Source organism: Narcine bancroftii, chromosome 1 (genome assembly GCF_036971445.1).
Source record: "Narcine bancroftii isolate sNarBan1 chromosome 1, sNarBan1.hap1, whole genome shotgun sequence".
NCBI classification, from domain to species: domain Eukaryota; kingdom Metazoa; phylum Chordata; class Chondrichthyes; order Torpediniformes; family Narcinidae; genus Narcine; species Narcine bancroftii.
Genome location: NC_091469.1, coordinates 431,953,613 through 431,975,016, shown reverse-complemented (window position 1 = coordinate 431,975,016; position 21,404 = coordinate 431,953,613). Strand labels below are relative to the sequence as shown.

Sequence of the window (21,404 nt, the reverse complement as noted above, 5' to 3'; positions counted from 1 at the left end):
AGATTTATCAAACTTCTACAGGTGTACTGTGGAAAGTGCACTGACTGGTTACATCATTGTCTGATTTGGTAATTCAAGTGCCCAGGAATTCAGGAGGCTGCAGAAAATAGCAAACCGACCCAACAACTTCACAGGCTCCAACTGCCTATTTATTGAAGATAGTCAAAATTATGATTATGACCACCCCCCCGCACCCCCCCCCCTCCCCACCGCAACCTGGTCACAATCTCTTCTCACTGTGCACTGTGACCTTCAGGAAGGTACAGAAACCTGAAGTCCATCAGCTAATAGGTTCTTGAACCTCTACAAGTAATAATTTTTAGCATTGTACATCATACTTTCATATATGACAGTAAACTCTCATCTACCCAAAACCTCGAACATTCCTTTGCCCGACAAATACTGCTTGAACCACTGACATCTCTTAGGTGTTCATTTTTGCTCCAGATTTCAGCATTTGCAGTCTCTTGTGTCTATACAATTCCCTCAATGCCTTCTATCTGCGACATTAATTCAGTACCACCAAGACTGTTCAAAAGAAATAAAAGGAGCATCATATGAGAAACGTCTTTCAAAATCTGTAGGAAAAGTAATGGATGAAGAAATGTCAAAAAGCATTAATGCGAATGATGAGATGAGAAAGACTACCTGCCAATTTCTGCAATTTCAGTGTAAACAGAATCAAAGTTATCCTTCCAGATGACCCTTCTTCCGTCACTTCTAGGTCCTAAAATTAAAAAAAAAACATCTTACCATTAATCATGGGTGTTCAAGAAATCTTTAAGACAGTGCGAGCTGATTAACTACATAATAGCAGCAAGATTTGACAGGTTACTGGCTGGAAAGGTGAAACATGGAATTCAAGTAGTATTGACCTGGAGGGATACATGGAAATATAAAATTATAGTAATTATTGCATGGGAAATTAACATTTGTGGAAGAGATCATGTGTTACAAAGATTGCAGTATTGGGGGTGAAAAGGGAATTAAATTCCTTAATATTATTTGTTCTATCATCTTAGATTATAGGATTGATTCACCACCAAAACATTTCAAATCTGTCAGCATCAATCCTACTTGAGGAAGCTGTTCCAATTTCCCTGCATTCACCTCATATTTCTTCATTCATCTAGTCACTTCCATAATTAAAACTTCACAGATAACTTTCAACTTAATCTGGCTTTCTCTCCATAATGCTGCCTAACTTTCAACTTCATTCTCCCTGGCACAACACAAGATTTCAGGTTGTTTAAAAGCTCCCATGATCAACATTCTTCACCTCCACAAAATGTCATGACATTTTATTACATTAAATAGCCTGGAATTCATTGTCAATTACAAAGGAATGACTTTTGCTTTCAAGGGCTTGCCTTCTGATTTAACACAGCATACCCCACAGGTAAATGTAAGCAGGAAACAGTGAGGCTGTACTTGCTTCTGAATGCACATGTTGACTTGATAAAAATGGCACATTTACGCCATTCACAAGATCACATGTATTGGCCCATCGAGATTTCTCCGCTACTCAGCCCCACTCCTCGGCTTTTTCCCCTGTAATTTTTGATCCCCTGACTAATCAAATATCTGTCAAGCTCTGCCTTAAATACACCCAATGACCTCGCTTCCACAGCCATCTGTGGTAACAAGTTCCAAAGACTCACAACTCTATGACTAAAGAAATCTTTCCACATCTCTGATTAAAATTGATGCCCTTTTATCCTGAGATTATGCCCTCTTGTCTGAGAATCCCCTACCATGGGAAACATTTGCCACATCTACTTTGTCCAGGAGTTTCAGCATTTGCTACGCCTCGATGAGGTCAACCTCTTCATTCTTCTGTACTCCAATGAGTCCAGTCCAAGAGCCAACAATCGTTCCTCATATGCTAACCCTTTCATTCCTGGTATTATACTAGTAAATCTTCTCTGAACCCTCTCAAGTGCCAGCATGTCTCTTCTCAAATATGGTGCCCAAAACTGTACACAGTACTCCAAGTGAGGCCTCACCATTGCTTTATAAGGACTCAACATAAACATCCTTGCTCCTATATGCTATTCCTCCTTCACCACCAACTCAAACTGGAGGTTAACCTTTAGAGTATCCTGCATGGGGATTCTCAAGTTCTTTTGACTTTTTCTCCACGTCTATTTCTTCTACCAAAGTGCATGACCGTACACTTTCCAACATTGTGTTTCATCTGCCACCTCTTTGCCCATTCTCCTCATCTATCCAATTCTCTCTGCAGCCTTTCAGGATCATCAGCACCAACCACCCTACCCCTATTTTGCTATCATCTACAAATATAGCCACAAAATCATCTATTCCACAATCTAAATCATTTATATTCAATGAAAAATGAAGCGGCTCCAACATCGACCTTGCAGAACACCGCTGGTAACCACTATCCAACTAGAATAGGATCCCTTTATTCTGATTGTTTCCTATCGATCAGCCAATGCTCTACCATGCGAGTATCCTTCCTGTAATTTCAGGGGCTCTCATCTTGTTTAACACCTTGTCGAAGCCCTTTAGAAAGTCCAAATACACAACATCCACTGCATTTCCTCTGTCTATACGACTTGTGATTCCTTCTTACTTCAAAAAATTGCAATAGGTTTGTCACGCATGATTTTCCTTTGAGGAAACCACGCTAACTTCGGCCTATCTTTTCAGGCACCTCCAGGTATTCTGTAACTTCATCCTTGACAATCGACTCAACAGCTTCCCAACCACTGATGACAGGCTAATACTGTAGGTCTATAATTTCCTTTCTGCTGCCTCGTACCCTTCTTACACAGCAGTGACATTCACTATCCTCCAGTCCCCCAAAAACATGCCTGAATCCATTGATTCCTGGAAGATCATTACCAATGCCTCAACAATCTTTGCAGCTACCTCCTTCAGAACCTGAGGATGCATTCCATCTGGTTCAGGAGACTTATTTACCCTTAGATCATTTAGCTTCCCAAGTATCATTTCTCTTGCGATCGTCACTGCACTCACTTCTCTTCCCAGAGAGCCTTGAGAGTTTGGTATGATACTAAAGTCTTCTATAATTAAGAATGGTCCAAAATATTCATCCAGTTCCTCTGCCATCTCCTTGCTCCCATTATAATTTCGCCAGCCTTGTTTTCTATCAGTCGCATGTCTACTTTGGTCACTCTTTTACTCTTTATATATTTTTTAAAAAAAGCTTTTAGTATCCTCTTTGATATTATTTGCTAACCTCCTTCCATAATTAATCAATTCCTTCCTCATCACCTTCTTAGTTTGTCTTCTCCAAGTTTTTATGTTTCCCAGTCCTCTATCTTCCCATGCTTCCTTGTATCTCCCTCTTGCTTTTATTATTCTTGCGATGTATCCTTATATGTTCAGCTCCCAATGACATCTATCCTTTAGCCATGACTCAGTAATGGCCACAGGACTGCACCCTTCAATCTGCAGCTGTACAGCAAGATCGTCCACCTTTCGTCAGGCATCACATCCTTACTAAGGGTCCACTTCTCCATGCAAGAGTGAGACGACTTACCCCGAAGAAGCTCCAACTGGCCAAGGAGTTCCGCAAGTTTGAGGAGTTGGCCATCGTTCGGCGGTTGGACAGTCTATGGGCTTCTCCCCTGCACATGGTGCCATACGCATCTGGGGGCTGGAGATCGTGCGACGACTACCGTCAGCTTAATAAGGCCACCACTCCAGATTGTTACCCCGTGCCGCATATCCAGGACTTTGCGGCAAACCTGCATGAAGCGATGATCTTCTCCAAAGTGGACTTGGTGCGAGGGTACCACCAAATCGCAGTGCACCCTGACAACATCCCCAAGACAGCCATCATCACTCCATTCGGGCTGTTTGAGTTCCTGAGGATGCCATTCGGGCTCAAGAACGTGGCACAGACCTTCCAGCTAATGATGGATACGGTGGGCCGAGACCTGGATGGCACCTTCATCTACTTAGATGAAATCCTGGTGGTGAGCAGAACCTGTCAGGAACATCTACAACACCTCTGAATCCTTTACAGTCACCTACGTGAGTTCGGCCTTACTGTCAACCTGGCTAAATGTCAGTTCGGGCTGAGCACGATTGACTTCCTGGGCCACAGGATTGCCAAATGCGGGGCCACACCACTACCCAGCAAGGCGGAGGCTATCCACAACTTCCCAAGGCACAGTTCAACCAAAGGCCTGAAGGAGTTTGTGGGGACACTCAACTTTTATCACAGATTCATCCTTGCAGCAGCTCGAACTACGTGCCCACTCTTCACCCTGACGGCAAACCAAAGGACTTGACCTGGGATGACGACTCCGCAAGAGCGTTCATGGAAGCAAAGGAAGCCCTGGGTAATGCTGCCCTCCTGGCCCACCCCAGGTCATATGCACCCACAGCCCTCACAGTCGATGCCTCAGGAATGGTGATTGGCGGAGCTCTGGAGCAGTAGATGGAAGGAAGTGGCGTTGGCTAGCTTTCTTCAGCAAATATCTGTGGCCCCTTGAGCTAAAGTACAGTGCTTTTGACAGAGAGCTACTGGCACTGTACTTAGCCATCCGCCACTTCTGGTACTTCCTAGACGGAAGGGCTTTCACGGACCACAAACAACTGACGTTTGCCCTGGCCAAGAACTCTGACCCATGGTCAGCCCACCAGCAGAGACACTTGTCTTACGTCTCAGATTACACCACCGATGTGAGGCACAACTCGGGGAAAAAACAACATGGTCGTGGACGCCTTGTTGAAATAGAGCATCCACTTTGGCTAATGGACTGGATTTCGTGGCACTGGCGGAGGCACAGCAGCAGGACAATGTGATACCTCAGTACAGGACTGCCGTCACAAGGCTGCAGCTTCAGGACATCCCAGTTGGCACAGGTAACTCTACCCTCCTATGTGATGTGACCACCGGGTAGGTTTAACCTATCGTCCAAACGGCATGGAGGCGACAAATTTTCCATCAATCAGGACCATGGTTCGGTTGGTAGCCAGTAAGTATGTGTGGCATGGGTTGCGGAAACAAATCAGCGGGTGGGCCAAGACGTGCATGCAGTGTCAAACAGCCAAGATATAGCTGGCGTGGTTGAAAGCTGGAGCAGTACAAGACCAGCAGCCTTAAAATGGCGCTGGCCAAGCTGCCCAGCTAACAGATCAATAAAAAGCTGTGGAAGAAGGGTATTCACATGCAAGAATGTTCCCGCCCGCTATTATTACTCATGCGGCTGATGTCAGCCAATCAAACAAATGGCGGGAACTCCAACTGTATAAATGGTGCCTTTCCAGCCTCAATAAATCTCAGAGCTTAACCTCCCACACTGCAAGTGTGTGTGTTTCTTTGTAGCAGTCGGCTCCACCTTTACCTTTATCTTCCCTCTTCTGGACCTCCTAACTTGTGTAATGTTACCAAGATTTCTGGCTGTCCATCCTCTCCCATCAGAACATACTGGACCCGATTGGAGACTCTGAGCCCTTGCACCAGGGAGGCAACATACCATTGTATCACGGTCTGGTATGAGGACATCAATACCCCTGAGTGTAAAGCCCTGCAAAAGGTAGCGGACACAACCCAGGACATCATAGGCAAAACCCTCCCACCATTGAGCACATCTATGGGGAACGCTGCCATCGGAGAGCAGCAGCAATCATCAATGATCTAGCGCACACTCTGTTCTCACTGCTGCCATCAGGAAAGAGGTACAAGTGCCAAAAGACTCACAGCTAGGTTCTGAAGAGCTGCTACCCCTCCACCATCAAATTCCTTGACAATAAACTTAATCACGGACTCATTTAAGAACTCTTACTTTTGTACTTTATTATTTGTATTTTTTATTCCTCTCTGTATTGCACAGTTGTTTACATTTCTTTATTTGTCTACATTTGTACATTGTGGGGTTTTTTTTGCGCTACCAATAAGTGATAATTTTGCCTCGCCTGCGGGAAAAATAATCTCAGGCTTTTATGTGATGTTATGTATGTCTTCTTTGGCTTGGCTTCGCGGACGAAGATTTATGGAGGGGGTAAAAAGTCCACGTCAGCTGCAGGCTCGTTTGTGGCTGACAAGTCCGATGCGGGACAGGCAGACACGGTTGCAGCGGTTGCAGATGAAAATTGGTTGGTTGGGGTTGGGTGTTGGGTTTTTCCTCCTTTGCCTTTTGTCAGTGAGGTGGGCTCTGCGGTCTTCTTCAAAGGAGGTTGCTGCCCGCCAAACTGTGAGGCGCCAAGATGCACGGTTTGAGGCGTTATCAGCCCACTGGCGGTGGTCAATGTGGCAGGCACCAAGAGATTTCTTTAGGCAGTCCTTGTACCTTTTCTTTGGTGCACCTCTGTCACGGTGGCCAGTGGAGAGCTCGCCATATAACACGATCTTGGGAAGGCGATGGTCCTCCTTTATCAGGCTCACAGAATCTCTTGTCTGTTCTCATAATGAAATCTCCTATGCCTCTTTGGCCTCTCTGCTGCAGAGCCATGCTCAGTGCATGGTCATCTTCTGTCAGGTCATCCTCCCCATACTATCTAGAACAATCAACTGTTGCTGAGGAGGATGGCAAAGAGGTGTTCTCTACATACTCTATGTGGCTGCAAACTATCACTTCCTCACTCTCCAAAATGAGCTACATATTATCAAGCTGCATTATGTTGGTTTTAGTACCAAGACCCTATGATTTCTATATTTACATGAGAACAAGGAGATGGCAATTTGGCCCTTCGAGCCTGCTCCACATTCAATAATGGCTAATCTGGCCAAAGATTCAGCTCCATCTACTGGTTTTTTCCCATAACCCTTAATTCCCCAACTATGTAGAAATCTGTCAAACAATGTCTTCAATACATTTAATGAGGCAGCTTCTATTGCTTACTTGATCAGTGATTCCCACAGATTCACTACTCTGGGAAAAGAAGTTCCTCCTCAGCTCTTTCTTAAACTGACTCCCCCATATCTAGATACTATGTCCCTGAGTTCTAGTCCTACCAAAAAATGGAAACAACATTCCTGCCTCCATCTTATCTATCCCTTTCATAATTTTACAAATTTCCATAAGATCCTCTCTCATTCTTCTGAATTCCAGTGAAAAAAGTCCGAGCCATATGCAAAATCCACCTGTTCCCCTCTATCAAGTATACTATTTTGGATAATGTTGGGGGAGGAGAAATGACCTACCAGGGACAAGCCACTGCGATTAGGTCTCTGGCATGGATTATGGTCCTGTGGCTAAGAAGGGAAGGGAGGAGAAGAGGCGTGCTGCAGAGAGATGGGATTCCGTAGTTAGGGAGATGGATAAGAGGTTCTGTGGAAGGGATTGAGAATCCCAGATGGTATTTTGCCTCCCCTGGTGCCAGGGTCTGAGATAGCTCAGATTGAGTTCACAGCATTCTCTGGAGGGAGGGTTAGCAGCCAGATATCGTGGTCTATGAAGGGACCAACAACATGGGTAAGACGGATGAGGAGTTAGGCGCTAGGTTGAAAGACAGGACCACCAGGATTGTGATCTCAGATTGGTACCCATGCTATGTGCCAATGAGGTTAGAAATCGGAGGAAATTGCAGCTCAACACATGGCTAAAAACATGTTGTAGAAGGGATGGTATGAGATTTCTGGACCTTCCAGGAAAGGTGGGATCTGTTCCGACAGGACAGTTTACATCTGAACTGGAGCACGACTAATATCTTTGCAGGAAGGTTGGTAGTTCTGCTCTGAAGGGTTTATATTAGATTTACAGGAGGATGGGAACCAAGAGTGCTAGAGCAGATAGTGAAGTGAAGGAGGGAAAAGATGATGTGGAAATTGCATGTAGCGTTAGAAGTCAATGTGTTGTGTGTGGTGGAAATGTTCTCAGGTGCATCTATTTCAATACAAGGAATGTTATAAGAAAGGAAGAAGAGTTTAGAGCATGGATTGGCACATGCAATTATGGCACTGTGGCCACCTGTGAAACTTGGATGAAGGAAGGGCATGTCTGGCAGATCAATATTCTGGGCTCATGTTGCTCCAGATACAATAGAACAGGCAGAATGAAAGGGGAAGGAGTGGCATTGCTGGTCAGGGTAAATATCACAGCTGCGCACAGGCAGGACAAACCAGAGAGATAGTCTACTGAGGTTATATAGGTGAAGCTGAGGAACAGAAAATATATAACCACACTTGTGGGGTTGTACTTTTGACTGCCCAAAAGTCAAATAGGATTAGAGGAGAAAATTTGTAGAGAGATAGTAGACAGCTGCAGGAAACATAAGGTTGTAATAGCAGATTTTAACTTTCCACATATTAACTGGTGCTCCCATACAGTAAAATGGCTAGATGGCTTGGAGTTTGTCAAATGTGTTCAGGTAAGTTTTCAAAATCAATACACAGAGACCACTAACTAGAGAGAGTGCAATACTGGATCTCCTATAAGGGAACAAAACAGGACAGGTTACAGAACATTTTGGGTCCAGTGATCATAATGCCATTAGTTTCATGTTAATTATGGAGAACAATAGGTTTGGGCCTCGGGTTGAGATTCTAATTGGAGAAAGGCTCATTTTGAGGAAATGAGAATGCGTGGATTTGGATAAGTTGCTTTTGGGCATGGATGTGCCAGGTAAGTAGATGACCTTCAAAGGTGAAATTTTGAGAGCCCAGAACTTGTATGTTCCTGTCAGGATCAAAGGCAAACTTTACAGGCATAGAGAACTTTGGTTTTTGAGGGAAATTTGGACCTGCTTTGGAAGAAGAGAGAGGTGAATATCAGGTATAGGCAACATGAAGCAAATGAGGTACTTGAGGAGTATAAAAAAAATGCAAGAAAAATCTCAAGAAAGAAATCAAAAAGGCTAAAAGAATACATGAAGTTGCTTTGGCAGACAATGTGAAGGAAAATGCTAAGGGTTTCTACAGGTATATTAAGAGCAAAAGGATAGTAAGGGACAAAATTGGTTCCCTCGAAGAGTGATCAGCTATGTATGGAGCAAAAAGAGATGGGGGAGATCTTAAATGATTTTTTTTTGCATCAGGAAACTGGCATAGAGTTAAGGGAAGTAAGGAAAACAAGCAGTGAGGTCATGGAAACTATACAGATTAAAGAGGAGGAGGTGCTTGCTGTCTTAAAGTAAATGAGGGTGGATAAATCCCCAGGGCCTGACAAAACATTCTTGAGACTTTGAATGAGGCCAGTGTAGAAATTGCAGGGACTCTGACAGAAATATTTAAAATATCCTTGGATGTGGTGTTGAAGGTTTGGAGGGTAGGTCACATTGTACCGCTGTTTTATAAAAAAGCTCCAAAAGTAAGCCTTATTATAGGCTGGTGAACCTGACATCAGTAGTAGATGAATTATTGTGGAATGTATTCTAAGAGATCGGCTATACAAGTCTTCAGATAGCCAGGACTAATTACGGATAGTCAACATGGCTTTGTGCATACTGTTAGGTCTGCTTTGTTCATGAATGAGTGAGACAAACACCAGGCTGAGTCGAAATCAGGGTTCTTTGTTCTTTATTACCGGATTGTAACACTTGCGACCAACCAGGTTAGTCGGAGAATGCATTCTGCCGTTATCAGCAAAATGGTGATTTTTTATACCCTTGGATACATGCTTAGAAGATCATCATATCATTACTTGTCCAATGACTAAAACTGTTGCTATCCTTTCCCTGCTAGCTTCCTGCCTCTCAATCCATCAATGTCTCTCTTATCTTGTAAGTACAAGGATGCATTCTGTTACTCCTTAGTACTGGGTGACTCCTTCTCCGGTCCCATCTCATGATGTTTTACCTAACAGGAGTACAAGGACACCTCCCCTTCTTGTTACTGCCCTGTACAGGGTAACTCCCTACACATTCCCATCTCATGATGTTTTACCTTACAATACTAGGTCATGTTTATCCAGTCTGAGAGGTTTTTGAGGAGGTTTGATGAAGGAAAGGTTGTGGATGTTGTCTACATGGACTTTATTAAGGCCTTTGACAAAGCCACATGGGAGGTTAGTCAGGAAGGTTCAGACCCTTGGTATTCATGGTGAAGTAGTAAACTGGATTTGACAATGGATGGACAGGAGTGGTGGCGTATGATTGCTTCTCAGACTGGAGGCCTGTGACTAGTGGTGAGCCTCAGGAATCGGTGATGGGACCATTGTTGTTTTTCATCTATATCAATGATCTGGATGATAATCTGGTAAATTGGATCAGCAAGTTTGCAGATGACACAACATGGACAGTGAAGGTTTTGTAAGCTTGGAGAGGGATCAGTACCAGCTAGAAAAATGGGCTGAAAAATGGCAGAGGGAATTTAATGCAGACAAATGTTAGGTGTTGCATTTTGGAAGGACAAATCAAGAAAGGACATACATGGTAAATGGTAGGGCACTGAGAACTGAGGTAGAACAGAGGGGTCTGGGAATGCAAATAGATAATTCCATGAAAGTGGCATCACAGGTAGAGAGAGCATTTGGCATATTGGTCTTCATAAATCAAAGTATTGAGTGTAGGAGTTGGGATGCTATGGCAAAGTTGTATAAGACATTGGTGAGGTCAAATTTGGAGTATTGTGTGCAGTTTTGGTCACCTAACTATAGGAAAGTTATCAATAAGCTAGAAGAGTACAGAGAAGATTTACTAGGAATGTTACCTGGACTTCAGGAACTGAGTAATGGGGAAAGGTTAAATAGGTTAGCAGTTTATTCTCTGAAGCGGAGAAGGATGAGGGGAGATTTGATAGAGGTATTTAAAATTATGAGGGGGATAGATAGAATAAATATAGGTAGGCTTTTTCCACTGTGGGTCACTGAGATACAAACCAGAGGACATGGGTTGAAGGTAAAAGGGGAAAAGTTTAGGGGGAACATTTTCTCACAGAGAGTGGTGGGAGTGTGAAACAAACTGCCAGCTGAAGTAGTGAATGCAGGTTTAATTTTAATATTTAAGAAGAATTTGGACAGGTACATGGATGGGAGAGGTATGGAGGGCTATGGACTGTGTGCAGGTCAATGGGACTAAGCAGAAAAATGGTTCAGCAATGACTAGAAGGGCCGAAGGGGCCTGTTTCTGTGCTGTAATGTTCTATGTTCCTAATGTTCTATCTAATACTGTGTGATATTCTTTTATTTATTCCCAGGTAATGGAGATTACCTATGTTTACTTCTGATGTCCAGTGTCCTGCCTTACTAGACTACATTAGCAAGTGATCAGTTGTCAGGAGCATTGATATGACATTAGAGTCACTGAAAGGGTAGGCTGGCAGAAATGGCAGGTCACCTTTCCCATGAGCACGAACAAACCAGTGGATGTTTCCACCATCACGATTATACTCTTGTGCTTATGAACATCAGGTTCCATTTAGAGATTTAAAAAATAGAACATAGAGTGGTACAGAATAGGAACAGCCCCTTTTTCCCCATATATCTGGGCCAAACACGCTACCCAACTTAAACAAGTACTCTGCTGTTTGCATGTGATTCATATCCCTCCATTCCCTGCATGTGCTGTCAAATATAAAAGCCTCTTAAACATTACTCTTGCATTTGCTTCCATTACTGCACCTAACATGGTGTTGAAAAAAAAACTATCTCTGCACAACTTCTTTAAACTTTCCAATCCATGCCTTAAACGCCCATTCTGCAATATCTGATATTTTTATCCTGCAGAAAACTTGACTGCACATCTCTCATCAGCCTCTAATCAGAGAAAATCACCCAAGTTTGTGCAATCTCTCCTCATAGTCCTCTAAACCAGACAGCATCCCAATATATGTCCTGTACCTTTTCCAAAGTCTCTACATTCTTCCTTTAACGTTGCCTCCAGAATTGCACATAGTATTGCAAGTGTGGCCTCACAAAAGGTTTATATTGCTGCAACTTGTCTTTTTTCACTCTTCTGCTCATTGCCCTGACCTATTTGACAACTTATTGCTTGTCTAGATTAATCCCCATCTGCCATTTCTCTGCCCATATCAGTAGCTGATCTGTATCCTGTTGCATTCTTCAATAGGCCACTACTTTGTCCAAAAGTCCACCAATCATTTTGTCACCTGCAAACTTAATAACCTAACCATCTACTTCTTTCATCAAAATCATTTGTGTATATCACAAACAGGAGGGGTCATATCATTCATGCCTGCAGAGCACTACTGGTCATGGACCTCCAGCTGGAATAATAAATTCCAATACTACCCTCTGTGTCCTGTGGGCAAGCCAATTCTAAAACTATCAATCCACTCATTACTCTTCTTTTCATCCAATAATGATTCTTAGAGATGGATGGATCACTGATAACTGATTTTTCATTTTCTTAAACTGCCAAAGTGAGATATAAAAGGTATTCTCTACATTATTGTTCTGTTAATTGACCATTATGACAATAGTCTCCAAGTATTGTCGTCACATCAGTGAAGGAATGGCGTTACCAAAACCAAGGAGCTGAATGTGGAATTTAGGAAGGGAAAACCAGAGGTGTACGATCCAGTGAACATTAGGGGGTTAGAAGTGGACAGAATGAGCAAATTTAAATTCCTGGGAGTTACTATCTTGGAGGTCCTTTCCTGGACCCAACATACTAATGTCATCGTGAAGAAAGCATGTCAGCACCTCTACTTCTGCAGGAGTTTGTGGAGGTTTGGTATGATTTTGGATACCTTGGCAAACATCAAGATTCAATTTATTGTCACAGTAATAAAACAATGTCCATTTTTGCCTGTTGCAAAGCAGACAGATTTGCCACAGGCAGGAATTGCCAAAGCGCCTCTTACAGTTTTTACAGTCAGAAAGAAAAAAACAAAAGAAAGACCCCCGAGTCACCGAATGTCCGTAGATTTACCTACAATGCTTCCGCAGACCCCGCAGGCACACAGAATCCAACCTAAAACATTGGCAACCTGAACCTCCGATATGGTCTGGAATCCTTCAGCGCCCTCGGCACCACCTTGCATCCCGGTTCCAAAACCTGGTACCCCTCCAGCCAGCTTGGGCTAGTCTCCAGCAGCCCACAGTTTCCACGTGTTCCTCGCCTCGAGTCACCAGCAGCCTGCTGCATGCGCTAGTCCTCAGCTGCAGAGTCCCCCTCACTGGTCCACTGCCATGCTCACCGTCCCTGCGAGTCGTCTTCTCTATTTCTCCCTCCTAGATGGTGCTTGATCTTCCCGTCCTCTGGTGCCCTGCTCCAGTCCTCGGCTTCCCCGGAGTCGGCAGCCCCACGTGGCTGCTTCCTATTAATAGGGGCCGTCATCTTGGGCGCAGACCCGTGGTCGCGCGATTTCAAATAAAAACCCCCATTGGCTCTCTCAACGGGCTGTTCAAAGCCCGTTTGGAGCCAACGGAAGTCAACTAGGTGGCTGGACCTCATAGGAGCGGAGCAATTCCGCTTCCTAGCTCCGCATGGGTCTGCACCACAGCAGCACTGCTACGTTAGTGCTGCTCTATTTAAATCAGGCCTTCTCGAGCTGTGTAGTGGAAAGTGTGCTGATTGGCTTAATCACGACCTTATATGGGGTACCAATACCTCTGAACAGAAAGCTCTGCAAAATGAAGTGGACACAGCCCAGTACATAACAGGCAAAACTCTCCCCACCATTGAGAAAATCTACACAGAACTCAGCAATCATCAAGGATCCCACTACCCAGGAAATGCTATCTTCTTGCTGCTGCCATCGGGAAAGAAGTATAGGTGCTACAAGATGCGTACCACCAGGTTCAGGAATAGTTGATATCTCTTTATCATCAGACACCTAAACAACAAAGTCATGGTTGTATGTGATATCATGCATATTCTCTGACAATAAATCTGAAATCATATTTGAATTTATATGGGTCTGTTCAGGAATTTATTTTTGACTGCCTCCAGAGGGAGACATTAAACAGGCACACATTATATATCTGCAAGTACAACCTCAATGTGTTTGATGATTTGATGGACTTGTGTCCCTCTTCCCTGGCTCCACTCAAACGTCTCACTCATTCAGATAAACAGTGAAAACAATGATCATTTTATTTAAAATCCCATGACTGTGGGATCTGCGCCCAAGTTGGCAGCGCCTATGGTCGGCAGCAGCCACAAGGGGATACAGACCTGGGGAGGAGTGACGCACAGCAACAGAAAATGGGGAGAACACCATCTATTTGAGAAGCAGCAGCAGAGCAGATGACCCACAGGATGGTGACCAAGGTGGTAGACCAATGACGGATTCTGTGTCTGAAGGACCCACACATGCGTGTTGCTGGTGACTCGAGGTGAGAAACCTATAGGGATGGAGGCTGCAGTCAAAGGACTCGCTCCAAGCTGCAGAGTGCAGAGTCTAGCTGAGGAGGTACCAGGTATTGAATCGGGATGCGAGAGGGTGTTGAGGGCGCTGAAGGGCTCCTAACCGCATGGATTTGGAGGTCGGGTTGCTGATGGATTGGACTGGACTCTGTGCCTGCAGGAGCACTGGAGGTGAATCCACAGACTGGGGTGGGGGGTGGGGGGTGGGGGGGGAACTATCTTTTGCTTCTCTTTCTCTGATTGTAAGAGGCACTTTAGGCAATTTCTGCCAATGGCACATCTGTCTGCCTTACAGCAGACAAAGGCAATTTCGTATCATATGACACTTATTACATGACAATAAATTGCATCTTGACAATATAATTTTTGGGATATCTTGAAGAAAGCTACTGGAAAAGATTTTCAAATGGCATCTTCTGAAAAGACAGTAATAAATGTTATCAAATCCTAATGGAAAATAATTTAAATAGGTTCAATTGCATCAACGCGAGTTGTCAAAAATCTTACCTAGAACTCGTAGAATTGCAGAAGATGAAGCTGATCCCACATCATTTACAGCTCTACACGTATAAGTACCATCATCATCAGTGGTCACATTCAATATTTTAAGGGTAGCTTCACCAGAATCACTGTAATGACCATCATACAACACAATTAACACATTATTTGAGGCATTAATAATTTGAGACACAAATAAAATTCTCCTCATAAAAAAACCTGGCCCTTACCTGTATATAATACTGTTACGACCGTCACTACACAAAGTGCTGTGATCTGGGGCCTTCCACGTTATCATAGCTTTGGGACGACCACAGACTTTGCATTTCAGAGTAGCCGTCTCACCAATCTCACAGGATATATCTGTCAGTGGGTTGATGAACTCAGGGGGAACTGGGCGAAAGAGGTAATGACAGAATTAGGTATGCTTGCACTGCAGACACAAACCAATTTTTTTTCCAGAATGTCAGGATTGTATGTGATATCACGTATGTTCTCTGACAATAAATATGAAATTTGAAAATTGTGCATCAGAACAAGAGTTGAAGCACAGTATTGAATGTCAAAGGAATAACACAGATATTACAGGGAGAAATTGGAGAATGTCATATGATATGAATGTCATAAATAGACTGCTCTATCAATTAGTAAAATCATGGGTGATATGATCTTGGAGTCAACTTCAATTCTTGCTTGTTCCCCTAATCCTTGCCTCCATTTTGTCTAAAAAAAGCTGTTTCAGCCTTTAATAGTTCTAGGCGTATTTAATAGTTCTAAGGCGCATCTTTTGGAGCTCTCTCGGACACAGAATTCTAAATACACATGAGCTTTAGAGAAAAATCTTCTCTTTATCTATTTTAATGGAAGATCCCTTATTTTGAAATATTCAACGTTTGCCAGAACCTGGATATATTCAGATTAGCGAAATTAGAATGAAATTAGCAATAAACCAGAAAAGAGATTTTACTTTACACAACTACATCTCTTGCTCAGAGATGATTTTAAGATGGCAAAATGACAAAAAAGCAGAATTCACATTTACTTTGCTATTTGATGCCAGGACTCAAGATATATAATGCCAAAAATTTACACTCCAATAAGGATTTTAGCACTCCAAAATTACCAATACCAATCTGAGCAGTGATGTCAAACAAAAATTGACACCAACCTACACATAATTATGATCATTGACCAACACTTAATCAAGAGCAACTCATTTGGGGAAGGACTTAACTATTGACCAGGACACCAAGGATAATGTCCATTGTCTATAACACAACACCACGAGATCTCTGATATCCAACTCAGCAAGATTGGAACTCAATTAAACATTTGATGGAATGATGTGACTTCTAAAAGTTTGGTATTTACTCAATATTGTATTTCACCATGGTGAAAACTGATGCTTTGTTTTAAATGATCTTTCCAAGGAGAAATATGCAGATAAGTGGCCTCAAGGACAGAAACTTGAGGACAGCAAAGGAGATGGTCCAGCAAGAGACTACAGGATATGGGAACCAAGCAAGTGTGATGCAATGTCACTGGATGAGAGTGAAGTGGTATAGGAGGAAGATAGAGGGATTCACTGTATATGAAATTTCAGAAAGATATGGATGGACAATAAAATATGAAAACTGGCTAAAGTTTTGTGGGTGTAAATAGCATAATGATTCATTCTAATGTGGCAACACCAAGATTTAAAATGCAACTTGCATTGTACACTTCTTATCACGACAAAATTCTGATGTTCCAAACACCATTAGTTAATATGGCCAAAGATAGCTTACACTGTTGACCCAGTCTGCAACGTAGCAGACACATCTTGGTCACTGATCACAAACCAGCAAAGCATTTGGTCATTTGGACCATAGGACTCAACTCCTTTTGAAGTTACTCACATTCAACACAAAAAGGTATGGAACATGAGGTTTCAAAATCCATAGATTTGTGTTCCAGGTTGACAGGTTAGCTTAGAGGGCTTATGGTATGCTGGCTGCCATTAATTGGGGAATTGAGTTGAAGAGCCATGAGGTATTACAGTTCTATAAAACTCTGGTTAGACCACACTTGGAATGTTATGTTCACTTGTTCAGTTCTGGTTGCCTCATTGCAGGAAGTAATGAGAGGGTGAGGGTGTAGAAGAGATTTACCAGAATGTTGCCTGGATTGGAGAATGTGAATTATGAGGTAGGGTTAAAGGCCTTTTCTCTTTGGAGTGAAGAAGGAGGAGAGCTGACTTAATAGAGATCTACAAGACAATGAGAGGCATAGAGGGGACAGCCAGGGTGTCTGGGGAAATAGTAGCAAATACTACTATTAGGAGTATAAGGAGAAGGAACAAAAGTTGAGAAGTCAGGGGGTAATTCTTTATTTGCACAGACAGTAGTGGTCATCTGGAATGAATTGCTAGGTGTGGTGTTGGAGGTTGGTACAAAAGGGACATTTAAAAGACTCTTAGGCACATGGATGCAAGAAAAATGTGAGGTAGGGATTGTTTAGATAGTTGAATAGGTTGGCAAAACATTGTGGGCCAAAGGTCTGCACTGTGTCCTATCACATTCTTAATTGTTTTTTCATAAATGAGTGCATAATTAAGTTTATTTGCACCTTTTTTATAATGTCAATAAAAAATCCAACATTGTTAGAACAAATGATGTTGAATTAGAGGTGGAAAATCTCATGAAATGGTGCGAGAGTAACAAACTGATTCTCAACATGGACAAGCAAAGGAGATGATCGTGGACTTCAAGATAACCAGGAACAACCTTCCTCCACTACATATAAAGAACTCTGTAGTAGAGAGTGGAGTGCACCAAGTTCCTCAGAGTTCACTTTTTTGAATACTTTATTTTGATTTTTTTTTACAGACTCAAAGTAATTCCAACAATCAATACAATCTTTTTCAACATTCATGGAACATACAGAGTCTGTATTTTATTCCCCCCTCCTCCCTTGCCCCCAAACATATAACTATACCAATCATACATTATACTAATACCAATAAATACAGAGCCCCCACCAAAACCTAAAAAAAAGAATAACCTAATTCACCAAATAACACAAGTAAGGAATAAAAGGAAAACTAAAATAAAACAAATTTTAAAAAAGGCTAAAAAGAAAACACGCATGACACCTGTGCCCTGTTCCATTTCCTTAACCCCATTCCTTTCCCTACTGGGACAGATTTTTATAATATCCATATTTCATGGGGAGGGGGAGCTAGTCAATCTACATGCCCATGTATTTCAGATATGGTTGCCACAGTTTAACGAATGCGTCATGTTTCCCCCTTAGATTGTAAGTGATTTTCTCCAGGGGAATGCAATTCTGCATTTCCATATTCCATCTTATGGTATTTAATTGGGAGTCAGACTTCCACGTGACCGCTAAATACTTCCTAGCTACCACCAAGGTGGCCTTCACAAACTGAATTTGATATTTGGATCATCTAAAACTCACGTTTCCAACATCTCCCAAAAGGTACATCTCCAGATCTTGTGGAAAATCCACATTTGTATTTTTTTTCAGAATGTCCCCTAGGTCTTCTCAGAAGGGTCTCACCTTTGTACATAGCCAGGTGGAGTGGACAAAGGTTCCAATCGCCACACCACACTTAAAGCACATTTCTGAAATTTCAGGCTTTGAGTTATGTAATTTTTGTGGTGTGAGTTACAGCTGGTACAGGTTATATTGGTTTTAATGACCCAAGTCACACTGACCAAACACAGGTCTTGCCACCACTCTTCATTGATTGTCCCTAAATCCGACTCCCATCTCTTCTTCGACCTGTGTAAGCCAGGCGTTGGGCCCTCACTTTGGAAGATGTAATATATTCAAGAAATAAATTTACACATATTCCCTTGTCGAATTAGAATCTCCACATTACTAGACCTAGGCAGGGTCATAGATGGACCTAGTTTTTCCCTTCAAAAATATCTTATTTGCAGATAGCCGAAGAAGTTCCTATTAGACCGACTATATTTGTTTCTCAACTGCTTGAATGACAATAAGCCGCCTTTGTAAGAGTCCTCAATACATCTTTTGGCACCAGGTGTCCAAGATCTTATTACCCAGAGTCAAGGGTATGAAGCTTGTTCTTGGTCAAAGGCTCCCATCCAATATATTGATTTTTTTTTGTCATATCTGAGGAATACGCTTTAGTATGAGGTTATCTGCTTTCTTTTAAGTTAATTTAGTGCCCCATTTGTTATAAATTCTCCTGCCATCTTTTAACCTATTGCATCTAGTCCAATTTGTGCACAGGAATGGGGGGTCCCCCCCCCACCCCTCAAATAGTGAGGCAATAAACCTTGCCTGGGCTGCCCAATAATATTTTTTAAAATCCATTAATTTTAAACCCCCCCCCCCCCCCACACACAATTGTACCCTAAGTGTTCACTTAACCAGTGACTTATCGTGGACACTCAACATCTCCTCACTTGTCAGGAAGGTGCAACAGTGACTGCACTTCCTGAGAAGACTGAAGCGGGTAAGGCTACCGGCCACCATTATGTCAACCTTCTATTTTATCGAGTGCATCCTGGCCAGTTGCATCACTGTGTGGTATGGTTGCTGCAGAGAAATCCATCAGAGTACTAGCCACAGGATCATAAGAGTGGAAAAGAGAACCACTGAGTCTCCCTCCCCTCCATGAACATGATCTACAGGGATCGTTGTCTGAAGAAGGCAAGCAAAATCGCTGAAGGCTGCTTTCACCTTGCACACAGCATCGATCAGCTGCTCTTGTTTGGGAAGAGATACAGGAGTATCAGAGCCAGCACCACCAGCTGAGGAGCAGCTTCTTCCCATGGGCAGTGAGAATGCTGAACGACCATAGGACTTGCTCACACTAACCACCTGGGATTCTCATATACATGAAACAATATTTATTTATTTGTAGAGTTAAAATACTTGTCCTGTATATGTGTTATTTGTCTGTATGTGCGTTATGCCTGGTTGTGTGCCTTTGTATTTTGCACTGAGACCGGAAATGTGTTTTGTTGGGTTGTACTTGTACCATCAGATGACAATAAACTTAAACTGATTTTCTCTTTCCATCGTTTTTTGAATAATATATTGCGACTTTCATTCTACTGTGGCTGCACAAGTACCCCCTCATTGACTGCTGTCATCTATTTTAGAATCCAACTGCTGAGATTATCCAGTCCAAAGATGTATTTGCTTCCTTTTAATTTCTTTAGACCTTTTCCATTGGGAGTATTAATTACTTCAAGTTCCCCATTTATCACTGGACTCTGGGTCTACACTACATTTATTATGCATTCAACTGTTTATTTCATTATTCTCTGTTATAATTTCTGAACATATTGAATCTATATGACTCATTTATTATTGTCATTTTCTTTTTACATAGTAAAAAGCTCTATTTATTTTGTGTTTTGCTAGTTTACTCTCATATTTATCTGATTGCTTATTAAATAGGTTAACTAGACAGGGATGTCTACTATCACCGTCCCTTTTTGTTTTAGCTATAAAACCATTAGCAGAATTGATAAGATCAGATAAAACAATAAAGGGAATAAAAATAAATGATGAAGAATTTAAAATTAGCCTATTTGATGATGATATTATTGCATAACATAACCTGAAAAGTCAATCAAAATGTAACATACTAAATTGAAAGAATACAGTGCAGTATCAGGATATTAAGTTAACACTGATATAAGTGAAGTAATGCCAATGAACACAGCTGATTATACAGGAATCTCCTTTTAAATGGCAGACACAGGCAATATGTTATCTAGGTATTAGAATAGACAATAATTTAAATCATCTGTTTAAATTAAACTATCAACCACTATTAAAAAAGATCCAAGATTATCTAGAAAAATGGAAAGACTTATCTATAACTCTGATAGGGAGGGGAAACTATATAAAAATGAAAGTATTTCTGAGATTACAAAATTTTTTTCAATAGTTACCTATTCCCTTATCAGGAAATTTTTTCAAAAACTGAATAAATTAACATGAAAATTTCTATGGAAGAGTAAGAAATCAAGAGTGGCTTTGGACAAGTTAACATGGTCATATAAACAAGGGGATTTGTAGCTACCAAATTTTAAAAATTACTATAAGGCAGCTCAATTAAAATTTGTCAAACTTCTATCAATTAGGTAAAAAAATGGCTTGGCTCAAGATAGAGTGAGATAAATTAGAAGAGAATATTTCTGAACATATAATTTATAAATGGAACAAGAAATTAGTAAGGAATAAAAATACACCAATATTACATCATATATTAAAAAATATGGAGTAATATACTTTTGGAAAGAGAGATGGTAAACTATCGACTATCAAACATGTTGTTAAAGAAAAATCAATTAAATCCATTTACAATGAACAATAAATTTTTTAATGAATGGACAAGAAAAGGAATTAAAAGAATAAAATATTGTTTTTTTGGGTAATATTTTAATGACATTTGATCAATTGAAAAATATGAAAAATCAAATGACATATTTTATTATTATCAATTAAAAACATATTTAAAGGAGAAGATAGGAACAAGTTTAAGGCTACCTGAGTCAAACTGTTTTGAATATATAATTACAGACACATTACAGGTACACAATCCTTTATCTGGAACCCTTGGGGGACAGTGTGTTCGAATTTCACACTGCTGGTTTCCTGCCCGCCCGACTCGTGCTGCTGGTCTTTTCCCCTCGCTGGCCCGA

The 21,404-nt window shown here is 41.7% G+C and overlaps 1 protein-coding gene across 6 annotated transcripts in view; it reads right to left on the bottom strand.

Annotated features, from left to right (window-relative positions):
• Positions 1-21,404, bottom strand: part of LOC138751657 (triple functional domain protein) — a 470,729-nt gene that overhangs the window by 24,155 nt on the left and 425,170 nt on the right. For all 6 annotated transcript variants that reach the window (XM_069914221.1, XM_069914224.1, XM_069914223.1 and 3 more), the window contains 3 exons: positions 14,940-15,102; positions 14,719-14,840; positions 649-727 (listed from right to left, as the gene is read on the bottom strand). In XM_069914221.1, the coding sequence (XP_069770322.1) occupies positions 649-727; positions 14,719-14,840; positions 14,940-15,102 (364 nt within the window). The remainder of the gene's footprint in view (positions 1-648; positions 728-14,718; positions 14,841-14,939; positions 15,103-21,404) is intronic.